Below are 13,163 nucleotides of genomic sequence, written 5' to 3'. Positions count from 1 at the left end.
ATTCACAGAAAGATCAAGATGAGCAGATGTTGGCATTATTGTATGAGCTGATAAGGTTGAAGATGTCGTTGTCATGCAATGTACTAAAAAACTCAATCGCAGCAACAATGTCTGAGGCATTGTTTTTTGTCAAGTTTTTCTCTTCACTACAAACTGATTGAGTAAAGCTTAGTAGTAGGTGAACACCTGGTGTCATCACGGATTGTCACACTGACGATAGATACAACTTATAGTATAGCTTACATAGACTAAATCCAACTAGATATTCCAAATGTTTAAATCCAAATGACAAGAATTTGAAGAACCTGTTCAAACTTCAATCTGTCAATATTCAAAACGCGGATTGAATAATCTTTCCGGTCATTCAGTTTTACAGTAATGCCTGTACTACAAAAATACAATGTGAAACATTCCTTCTACTGGCACGGGAGACCTTCAAAATTGAAAACACAAATATATCGTCTGCTTATAACGGTTAATACGTTGATCAAAACATACCGAAACTCTGCACTTTACACATCTACAGTGGGGTATTGAAAGTAGAGTTATCTGCCCCTATCTGTGCACACTCGGAAAACATCGGTCTCTCTCGGTAACCTCCGGCATGTCATTTGTTAAGGGCGGATCGAACAAACACCTTGACATCACGCTGGTGCTAAAAACTAATGCCAGGTTTTCCAGAGATCATTTATTATTATTGAAGGTCGTACGTCTGTGTGAATATATGGGAGTTACGATAACCTAGAGATCAATACCATACGAGTGTCAGAAATGTACCATCCCATATTTCTGTAAGAAATGGATATAAGTTTACATGACACCCGTGGAATATTGTATCAAACAGATATTTATGCCACCAATTCGGGCTATCTAATAGCACTACATGTCTCATATGAATGTGATATTAATTGACCTAGCAAAAATAAGGAACGAAACAAGGGAAATATTTTCTATTTCTACTGAGTTATATTTCATATTATTACCCACGTGGTACTTCGAAAAGGGGTTTCATAACAAACATCTTCGAGGGTTTTGATTGGCTAATACGTGAACTTTGACATTACCAGTATTACTTTTATCACTCATTCCATTCATGATTTTCACACCTTCTGAGAGCATGTAAAACGAGAACACTATGAAATTAAATAAAATTTATTTTTTAGTGTGATTACAAGCATAGGTTTTCAATCTTTTAATAACTCGAGTTTCGGTATCCTATAAATCTGTGAAAAAAAAAAAATTACAATAACGAAAAATCACCTGTCCTAAAGGTTGAATTTGTTACTAAAATATAAAACATAAACTATTTGTGCATACTCTGACTAATGACTAAAACGACTGTCGATCATCCCGTTTGTCGCCTCTTAGACCAATCTTTGGAGTTCATTGTGAGATTAATACTTATTGCGTTTCGGAAACTTTGAAGATATATGTAGCGACATTATGACTTGAACAAAATATGATGGCTTCATAACACAGAAATTACACTTTTGTTTCTGGCAATTACAGATTAAGGTCTACATAGGTAGGCATTATGAAAGACTGTCGTAATGCATGACGTCAGATTAAAGAAAATAATTAATCGTTTGGTTATATGAAGGTCTTGGACATTGACCGCTTTCGGGAATCCCATGAGCACGTGCTGACAAACCCTGAAACGTATTCAAGGCAAATCTGTGTCGAACCAACGTCCATACTTGTTTGTCAAGTTTTTCTCTTCACTCCAAACTGATTGAGTAAAGCTTAGTAGTAAGTGAACACCTGGTGTCATCACGGATTGTCAGTGATCAATTTCAAGTATTTTCACGGCTATTTTCCTTTAACGCTCATTGAAATATCTTTCGCGATTGGTTATTTTCCGGTGGTTCCGTTTAATTAATCAACTGTAGCTGGGACAGTGGGCTAGCCTAGTGGTTAAGGCGTCCGCTCCCCACGCAGAAGACCCGGGTTCGATTCCCCACATGGGCACAATGTGTGAAGCCCATTTCTGGTGTCCCCCGCGGTTGTATTGCTAGAATATTGCTAAAAGTGTTGAGATAAATTCGGGCTTAATGTCTTGTTAAAGATGACTACTTACATAGTGATGTGCATGCAGCTGTGTCTTGCTGCTTCCACTAACCTTGACCCTATACCTGTGTCATACAGCATGAGATACGATATGACAGTTTTACATCAAAACACTGGACACAGTATCGACTCTCAGCTAGCTTGTCAGTCCTCGCGTTATCCCCATAATGACGTGACCGCCTCCGTGGTGTAGTGGTTAGAGCGTCCGCCCGGAGAGTGGAAGGTCGCGGGTTCGATCCCCGACCGCGTCATACCAAAAAGACGTTAAAATATGGTACTTGTTGGTCCCTGCCTGGCGCTCGGCATTAATGGGTACAACAAGGACTGGTCGGCTCGGAGTCAGTATAATGTGTTTGAGTGGGGTATTCATGCTTCACTGCGGCATGGTATCTCAGTTGGCTAGCACTATAAAACCAGCTTAAGTCTGGACTAGTACAAGCAGCCGCACCTACACATACACACGCATGCACGTCGTCATATGAGCGAAATATTCTCAAGCACGACGTTAAACCAAATTTCACCTCACCTCACCCATAATGACGTACGCCAGGCACGGAAGTCCCCATCAATAAACGTTACGGGTCCTTGCTGGTAATACGAGAGTCCTGTAAACTATTGTAATGGTTGAACAACTACTGTACTTTTTGTGCCAACATTACAGTTTTACGATAGTCATGAAATCAGTAACCTCAAATTTCTGTCAGAAGATGTAGGGACAGTTCATTTACCATCCAGGGGTGTCGGGTGGTTTGAAGATTATATGTTAAGATAATTACGTCAGAATGTGTGTGTTTAGTTTTACGCCGCGCTCAGCAATATTCCAGCTATATGGCGGCGGTCTGTAAATAATCGAGTCTGGACCAGACAATCCAGTGATCGACAGCATGAGCAACGATCTGCGCAAATGGGAACCGAGAGTCAACCAAGTCAGCGAGTCTGACCACCCGATCCCGTTAGTCGCCTCTTACGACAAGCATAGTCGCCTTTTGTGGCAGGCATGGGTTGCTGAAGACCTATTCTACCCTGTGTGTGTGTGTGTGTGTGTGTGTGTGTGCATCCATTCTCCCCATTTGTTTGGCGGGGGAGGGTGTGTGGGGTGGTGCAGGGGTGCGTACCCCCCTTTTGTCCTGAAAGTTTATTAAATGACCCGTGAAAACGGGTGAAAATGAAGTGTGCGCCCCCTTTCTCAAGAGTGCACACACACACTTAAAGAAAAAGAAAAGAAAAAAAAAGCTGTATCCGTCCCTGCACATATGGGATACGACGACATGCGTCAACCAAGACGGAAAGCCTGGCCCTCCTATCCCGTTAGTTGGGACAAGCATGGGTTGCTGTTGCCCAATTCTAATCCGGAACTTCAGGGACATGACACACACACATTGGATCTGTCGAAATACCAATAAACACTTCACTGTCATCTTGACACAGGAACAGTTACCTGTATACAAAATAACTAATTTTTTTTCGGTCTGACACATGTATCCCTTAGTCTCATAATCCAAGAAATGTAACTCCCACAAGTTCCTGTGATTCTTGGTACAACATCAGTTCGACACACCGTCAATACACAATACACAGGCATAGATACATTATTGATTCCTTTATTTAGCTTTCTATTACTATTCAACATAATCGTATGATACATGGGTAACAGTGTCCTGCCAAAAGTTAGACGTCCCAATAGTTAGACGCGTTAAAACAACAAAGGTTATGGTTGGTTGCACTAAGGTTCTCTACACTGTTACCTATGGATAGTCAATTTCTTTATTGCAATGAATGCGACGTTTCGGTATAGGTACTGACACCGTATCAAACAAGTAGTGACTTGCTTGTAGGTTGTAATCACAGTCTGATTTGTCTGACAATTGGGATGTATGACTTTTGGGAGTAACCTGGGTAACCAACACACTTTTAAGTCTTTAGTTAAATGAACTGATCAATGAAATATTGGTACACAATTTGAGGTATCCTCGGAAAACCTTATGTCTTTTCCTAATCTCTTTCTAGGAAGAAAAGAAGGTTTTCATCAGTACAACCAGAAATTATTGAGAATTTAAAGATTGTAAATTCTTTTATTTTTTTTCACTCATTACTCACGTATTAAATGTTAATATTAGCAGAACATAACTCCAGATTCAAAGACAGGTGAACAGTTAGTATTTTGTCAAGTCACCATGGGCAGCAATGCAGGCTTCAATGCGGCGGGGCATACTACTGATCACAGAAGTTAGAAAGTCGTGGTCCATGCTGTCCCAATATCGGACCACCTCGTCTTTCATTTCAGCAATATTTGTCAGATTTTTCTTATTGACACTTTCCTTCATAAGTCCCCAAACATTTTCTGTTGGATTTAGGTCAGGGCTATAGCTTGGCCAATCTAATAATGTCATATTTCGGGTCCGAAACCAGGCCTGTGAATGCTTTGAACGATGTTTTGGGTCGTTGTCCTGCTGGAAAATCCAAAAATTTCCATAGAACACGTGAGCAGATGGAAGTAAATGTCCCTCGAGAATATCTGTGTACCGCTCACTGTACATATTCCCTTCAAATACACAGAGGGGCGTTGCCCCTAACACAGATATGCCACCCCACACGTTAAATTTCGGACTGTACTTTGGGCGCTGATACAAAGGTTTTTCAGTTTGTTTGGTCCAGAATTTCAGTGTATTAGCAGGCCTACCATACAAACGGTGAACAAATCATCAAAACTGAACTCATATACACCAAAACAGAACCAAAATCACCAAAACTGCAACAATATCCTCTAAAACCGAAACAATACATCTGTAATGGAAGACTAATCGTTTGAAATGGAAACAAAACTCGCGTATCTAGATCAGCTACAAGAGTGCGCGAGAACGGTCGCCGAGCGTACAAAACGGCATTCATAGCATCCCAACACGGCAGTCATAGCATCCCGAAACGGCATACAAATCGTCAAAGATGGCGGCGAGGGGAGATGAAACGGCTTTGGTACATAAGCATGTAACCGTGCACCTAATACCCTGACAATTGGTTCACTGTCCCAAGCACTGAAGATGATAGCAAGACAATCACTTGGTTGTCTTTTTTGTATGACAAAGCCCGGCTGAGTGTTGGTGGTTGTTCTTGGGAGCTTCGCGGTATGAGCCATGGTATGGCTTTTGTGATAAGGTAAAAATGCACCCCTAAACCATTTGAGAATTACATCAGATTCCGTATGTAGATTTGCAGTTTGGCCCATGAGTCATAACGGTTAGGTATGGAGACAGAAAGTCTCGAGAGAATGGCGTTTATGGTGGCTGATTAGGGCCATCGCTTTCTCGCCTTAAAATTCGGAGGCGAGAAAGCGAGAAAGCGATATCACAAGACGAGAAAGCGATAACACGAGACAAGAAAGCGATAGCACGAGACGAGAAAGCGATAGCGCGAGACGAGAAAGCGATAACGCGAGACGAGAAAGCGATAACACGAGACGAGAAAGCGATAGCACGAGACGAGAAAGCGATACCATTACGCGATAAAGCGAGAAAGCGATATACCAAGGCGAGAAAGCGATAGAGCAAGAAAGCGAGAAAGCGATAGAGCAAGAAAGCGATAGAGCGAGAAAGGGATATACCAAGGCGAGAAAGCGATAGAGCGAGAAAGCGATAGCACGAGACGAGAAAGCGATAGCACGAGATGAGAAAGCGATAGCGCGAGACGAGAAAGCGATAACGCGAGACCTCCGAATTTTAAGGCGAGAAAGCGATGGCCCTAATCAGCCACCATAGTTTAGCCGTAGACTATGGAAAGTAGAAGCAGAACACATTCGTCGGAAAGACATAACATTCAGCTTACATGAAAACATAACAAATCAACGAAAACCGGGGAGTCACCGAATGGTGCTGTCCGATATTCATTGAATCACGAGACACAATATTCATCCTAATACGAAAGACGTGAGTGCAGGGTCGAAATCAAAACGATGAGTTGAAGCATGTGACCACAAAATCAGGCTAGGTTTTAAAGACATGTTTGGCACTAGGAGCTCTGTGTGCGGGTTGTGTGCTCAATACGTTGGAAGCTAACCAACGCCACTCCGTTCCCCCCGCGTGGTACATGGAGGCCTAATCTTGTATTGAAGTTGCAGTTAGAGATATGGACTGAGACAGAGTAAATCTATGTGAGTATAGAACCTGGGGTTGCGTTTATCTGTGAATGTCTGTGTGCCAGTACATGAATGAAATGTGCTTAGTTAGGAGTCAAGGTCGCCCGACCCCTAACTCCGAGACTTAGCATCCTGCAACGGACCAAGCGAGTGGAACGCCAGAGCTAAGATCTCCCCTGACAATGTGGAACGGCCATAATTAGTAGGTAACTGTACATGTTGTAGGGTTTATTAACGCCACAACGCCAGCTACGACACTTTCAGTAGGCATCCAGTCCACACTGGGCAGTGCAAGCTGACACGCCTGAAACAGCGTCAATCTCACTCACTCACCCCTTCACCGACCCACCCACCCACTCACTCACTCGCAACAAGATCTCAAGACAACGGCCATTGAGTCTTGACGAACACTTTAATTACCCACCACTCATCAGAAATATCCTACGGTATAAAGTGACATGTAACTCTTTATTTAAATAACATCGCAGGGAATAAACCCAAAACAGCGTGATCTTGAAACTAGTAAACATTAAATGTGCCAGGAAATGATTTAGCCCAAATCTACGTTCTCTGTGACAACGTCGTCAAAATGTCAAATATGGACGACCCTTTGCATGTTCTCCAAGTGGTCTCGTAAGCTCAGTACATTGACCAGATAACAGCCGAATATTTCGTATCGTAAATAATCTATGTTATACGAATAGTAGCAATACTTTGGCGAACACAATACCTTTTTTTTTTTTCAAATGCAATATTTACAACACCTCAATTCTGGCAAATAATCACTTCACGATCAAATGTTGTGTGAAAAACTCCGAAGTTCGCTGCATATACATTCCATTGGCGGATCCAGGTGTGTGTGTGTGTGTGTGTGTGTGTGTGTGTGTGTGTGTGTGTGTGTGTGTGTGTGTGTGTGTGTGTGTGTGTGTGTGTGTGTGTGTGTGTGTGTGTGTTTTTCAGGAAAATGACTTAAGACCACATTGAAGATTATTTTGCGTTGCAGTGTGTGTGTGTGTTCAGGGGGTTCGAACCACCTGAACACCCCCCTTTTTTTCAGAATTCAAGGATCGGCCCAGAAATTACCTTAAGCTTCAGTAACCCATGCTTGTTGTAAGAGGCGACTAACGTTATCGGGTGGTCAGGCTCACTGACTTGGTTGACACATGTCATCGGTTCCCAGTTGCGCAGATCGATGCTCACGCTGTTGATCACTGGGTTGTCTTGTCCAGAATCGATTATTTACAAACCGCCGCCATATAGCTGGAATATTGCTGAGTGCGGCGTAAAATTAAACTCACTCACTAGCTATTCCAAATCAAGATGTACTGCAGGAAACTCCCTACGCCGCACGCTCAATCAGCGAGCCTTTCTTTGTTGTGTGGAGATGGAAACAGAAGTTAGGAAATCCCAACAGCATCCACACGTTGGGCAGACACTCGTTTCACTTTGACATTTACTCCAACAACAGTTACGCCCCTTCTATTTATACATAAATGACAACGCATTAGATTTTGGGCTCTTCCTTCGAAGCCTACTGAGGTTTTATCGCCATCTTCGAAGGACTTTCGATTGAACGCTGTTACTTTGTGGACGCTGTTTGTGATTTTTAAAGGTTGGTCTCTTGAACCGTTGTGTGATTACTACCTAAATATCTCCCAGCAAGCGCCAGGGAAATATCGGCTGCATCCAGTCTGAGGTCTACCCACCTTTGTCACACGTTCTAACGAAACTCATGATCAGGAATGAGGACAATTTTTCAACTTCTTTATTCTGTATAGGCGACGTTTCGACCACAGGATATCCTAACCTAGGGTCTAGGATAGGTGTCCCCTATTCCTTATTCTCACTGCGGGTCAGAAAATCGATAAACTAAGCCCTGGTTTACTATCCAGCCCCTACTTGGTTTACTATCCAACCCCCGTACTATATAACATGTTATATAGTAGGAGGGCTGGATAGTAAACCAGGGCTTAGTTTATCGATTTTCTGACCCGCAGTGGGGGCCTGTGGTTTCGACATAGGTTCTAATGTCGTTGTCAACCCATGATGACAGTGTTAACGTGTAATACAACCTGTATTTAAATACAAAACGTGTCGTTTACAATAACAAATTAGCTATGTATGACCACTGGCCTGTACATCCATCTAACCAGTCCAGACGGCACCTGTATCAGCGGGTTGTATATCGTTATACTGACTTGCTCAGCTTGGCTACCGACTTGTACAGTGAAAGTCTTTTACTTGGAGATATAGACCAACACTCTTGGAATATACTCGTGAATCTCCTTAAAACTATAATGTAAACCATTTGAGAATATTTAGTTTCATTTTAATACGATGTGGTTTTACCGCGAAAATGAAAGTAGAAATGAGGTTGACCTTTCGGCCTGCGCAGCTGATCACAAAGAAGTACGCTTGATTCTTTTTTTGTTGGCATGTAGATGATACATTGTTCTCGGAGATGATACTTACATCTTCGTAGGTGATAACCACAATGATACTTTCATCCATACAATATAATTTCATTTACGCATATGATATTATAATCTACGTGGAAGAAATATCTTCAACACTTTACTCTGGTTATCTGGCCGATTAAGTAACAATAACTATTGTTCACATTTATATAATCTCTGGCTTAATTAGTAATGCACAATTTGTTTTACTCCAAATTCGACATGATCTGGGTACAATCTGAACATCAAATAAAGCAACTCTACAAGAGTGTCAGATTTTGTAAAGTTCATTTTTGTTTCAACGCTTATGATTTGATAATTTGAACTGATTTCGAAAGTTGTAGAAATAAGGAAAAAGTAAGAACAATCGACCAACAGTGGCTGCTTTGTATTTAAATATGTGTTATATATATATATTGATATGTGTTTAGATAGAGTATATTCAACGTGTGTATAAATTAAACTACACCCATCCAGGTTTGCATCTTCACAAGACAATGTAACGAGTGTTGTATGTTTGGGATTACACTTGTTAAGTGTGTAGATTCTAGTGCTTTTTGGGTCCCATCCGGTTTTCGAACCCACACAGTCAAGTGAGAGGCCAAATCACCAGTACACAGAGCCATTGATCTACTCCCTCAGCTACCGCGGTTTCCCCCATAAGCGCCGTCCCAAATGTAATTCACTTTCTTAAAGGCATGTCTGTTCTCAAGACAATGTCGCAACCTGAGACGTAGATTTAAGTGACCTCTGGTGTCCCCCACCGTGATTATTGCTTGAATATTGCTAAAAGCGGCGTAAAACCAAACTGACTCACTCACCCACTGTAAGTGACCTCGTGATTTGATGTTTCAGATGGCGACAAACATTGCCTTACCAGCAGCAAACACATCCCACTGTCAGGTGTGCGAACAGCGACCGAAACACGTGCTAGCCACGTGCAGGTGTCACGACTGTGACATGGCCATGTGTGTGGACTGTGAGTTCACGCATTCTGTGACGTGTACGTCTCATGACGCCAGGAACATCGTCCACATCCCCGAGGAAGGGTCGAGCGTTGACCTTGAGATGTCCGGAATGGAGGTGGATGACAACGTTCCACGTGACGGTGATATACCCAGATTTTCCCTCCTAAAAGAGTTTTCCTCTGCTGTTGATCAGGGTGATGAGGGTGACGAGGTGCCTCCAGAGATCAGGTCGGTGTTGATACTGAAATCAGGTGTCATATTGGCCGCGGATTGGGCCAATTGCTGTCTGAAGGCTTTCAGCCAAAAAGGAACTTTTCTAGGGGATCATTACTTCGATAAAATCGGCACAGACGCTGGTCGGATACACGGAATTTGCCGTAAGGACGACGACACGGTCCTTGTCACGCTGCCGTCTTTGAGAAAGATCGCCACGATCACTGTGAAGTTACAGGAACGTAAAGTGAAGTTTTCGACAGTAATGCATCCGACCAACAGGAGATATTTCGGCATCGCGCATCTATCGGAGATCAAACAAATCCTGGCCGGGACAACAGATACCGTGGACATTTTAGGCTACAATAATTGCTGTTACATTACATCATTAGGAAACAGGTTTGAGAACCCTTATAACATGGCGACCGAGTCCCCAAGCTCAGTGGTAGTGTCCGACACGCGACGGAACTGTTTGTTCCGTATACATGCAGACCAACAACAGGTAGAGGTAGAGAGAATACCTGTGGCTGATCCGACACTTCGGCTCAGAGGGGTCACTGTGGATGGCAATGGAAATGTATTTTTCTGCGGACTGAAGAACGAAGGAATCGGATGGGTGAACAGCCTTGATGTGAGCATGGGCGGCGTGATGCCTGACGGGTCAAGTCTCGGGGATGGTGTGGGGATCTCCTTCCAGAAGACTGTCCACGGCCGACGGTTGGCTGTGTCGGTCAGCACGGGCAGCGTGATGGTCTACAGGGTCACCTATGAGGCTTAAAGAAAGAATAAACACCTAAACACTGCCATGTACTCATTAAAAATAGATGTTCATTTGAACCCTTGTCCTTGTCCAAGAATATTCTTTAAATCAGACTCAAAATGGCATGGAAGTGTGAAAAAAACAAAGATATTATTTGGCATTCTTTCTTTACCAATAGGTTTCTAAATATCATGTTTTAATTTGTGTGCTTCAAACAGGCCGAGATATTTATTTATTAAAAATAATTTAATGAGGAGATGATATACCAAGACATTCCGGTTGATGTATTTATCCATTGTAGATTCACAGGATGTGAACATTGGAAGAAACTGTGATAGTCTAGTTGGTTTACTTAAACACTTGCTACGTTGTTACATGCGAATGAATCAGTGGTTAGTTTATGACAATACATTTTAAACATTGTTGAATTTGTTAATATGTACATTTCTTGTAAATATTTCTGTGTAAAATAGAACATCTCTCATCTCTATAGGTCATTGTTACCTCTTCTGAAGTTGATCAAGAGTGAAACTCAAAGCATTTATTTCTGAAATCTGACACTTTGTGAAACACTGGATGCTGAGGTGACAGTGATGGACAAAATCAGGACTTGGGGGAGGTGTTTTGAACGCCCACATTGTTTTGGCAGTTGCAGGTTGGTTTTGTCTACTCATCGATGTTATTTTTCTTTTGTATTTTCGTGAAGTCAAATTTCTGTTATTGTTCTAGAGGTTATTTTTTTTTGTCTCCAAAAAACTTTGTATCTTCCAGTTTGATAGCGAACAGTTCCTGGACTGTGTATTCGAGGTTATAAACATAAATGTGTTTGTCCTAGTTTGTTTCTGATCACATTAAAAGTTTGTCTGTTTACAGGCTATCCCCTTCCACAAGTCCGCCTGTGGGGTGTACCCCTTATAGATGTATGCCTTATGTAACACTGGGAACTATTGTTTATGTGAGATGTTTGACCCACATTGCTTATCTGTAGGTTGAATGTGATGTTACCGACTTCACCAGCTGTGTATTTCTGTCTGACAATGGTTTGTGTCCAAGTGGTCAGCTGTCAGACTGTCCTGGAGATCTGTATATTTTCATGTATGATGATTTTCTTGTATTATCAGTCACAAGTCAGTCACGTTTTGTTAATTTGTCATTTCATTCCTTTGTTTTTAGAAATAGCTTAGTTTATCATAATGCACAAACGTTGCCAATGTTTTACAAAAAAAAACTCTTTGTATTCTTTGAATATGTATTTTATCAAGATTTTCGCCTGAAGAGGCACTTGTTTGGTTCTTATTTCATCATGTCCAACAGAGACAAAAGTGTTTTCTGAGGAAGTAAAATTTTCTTTTCTGAACTAATGAAATAATGATGTTTCCAAACAGTTAAGCTGAGAGTGTTAATATCGATACTTTTTGAAGGCTCTAGAAACCGGAAGGCATCCACAAATTCCATTCGTAACTACTCGTGTCATTCCGGCAAGCCTCTCGTTGCCATGTTTACGACTGGGCCCTGTCTAAGCGCAAACGGGCGTGGAGAGGAAAATAGTCTAGCACTATTACCAAGGAAAGATAACTCTGAATTTCAAAACATGGCTCCTTGAATATCCTATATCCCGTGGGCAAAACAGCAATACAGTCATTCCCTTTGTAAGTATGTTTCAGTGTTTTAACTTTCTGGTCCTTTAGCTCAAAGTTTATGTTTAAATTGTGCTTTGCATAGTTTAGCGAAGTTTCAAACTTCGACGGTACCGCCATTTTCATGCTTCGAAATGCGTTTTACTACGCGCGATTTGATTGGTTTGCCACGATTCTTGGCAAAAATGGCGTACGATAGGGGTACGAGTCTTCTTGTAGGTCACGGAAAGAGGCGAGTAGTTACGAATGCCACAAATTCAAAATTCTGACACGACTTTGTGTACATGTATTTTTCAACAATTTTGAGGTATAAAGGTGTGTTCTTCAAGAAATGCAGATGATGCTAAAATGCCCTTAAGTGGAGGTGAATCCAAACGTCTGTTACCCTACTATAAAGTGAACACGGTATGTATACAGTTTGTTTTGTACATATTGTATATGTTGGTTCTGGGTCGCCACCAGATGGCTCCAGATGTCAAGGTCAGTGCAAGATAATAAAACATGATTGTACCAACTGTCAGGGAGTGTGTTGTGCTTTCTTTACTGCCCTCCATCTTGAGGTGAGCTTATCATGCAAGACTTTTCACTTCCATCTTTTAGTTCTGAGAAACAAAGAATCATCTTCACCCATCTGGGGTTTGATCAGTGTCCTGGCAAATCAAAGGGATGTATTCATAGCTAATTGTTTTTCGTCACTATGAGTCTAATCTTGAAAATTTGATATCGGGATGTAGTGCATAAACCCCCTATTGTAGTAAGCTTCAAACCTATGTCCATACATCTCAGTGTCAGGCTTGCAATTCTACACAATGTGGTCCCTCGTTCGACGGAATTGGATTTCTTGTCAACATGCCGTGCTACAGTTTCTCTTCAGTTTTGTAAATAAAGTGTTCATAGCGTCACATTCAACATTACTATATTTTAGTGATTTAA

At 41.7% G+C, this 13,163-nt stretch overlaps 1 protein-coding gene across 1 annotated transcript; it reads left to right on the top strand.

The window, feature by feature from the left end:
• Window positions 1-7,710: 7,710 nt before the first annotated feature.
• LOC124264831 lies at window positions 7,711-10,614 on the top strand. The gene is made up of 2 exons (XM_046699615.1): window positions 7,711-7,808; window positions 9,508-10,614. Exon 2 carries the CDS (start codon window positions 9,508-9,510, stop codon window positions 10,609-10,611), a length of 1,104 nt encoding a protein of 367 aa, XP_046555571.1. The 5' UTR covers window positions 7,711-7,808; the 3' UTR covers window positions 10,612-10,614.
• Window positions 10,615-13,163: the final 2,549 nt, after the last annotated feature.

The sequence above is a fragment of the Haliotis rubra genome, unplaced genomic scaffold (assembly GCF_003918875.1).
Source record: "Haliotis rubra isolate DU_JTF1 unplaced genomic scaffold, ASM391887v1 Scf947, whole genome shotgun sequence".
Taxonomy (NCBI): domain Eukaryota; kingdom Metazoa; phylum Mollusca; class Gastropoda; order Lepetellida; family Haliotidae; genus Haliotis; species Haliotis rubra.
This window is presented reverse-complemented; position numbering and strand designations above follow the sequence as displayed.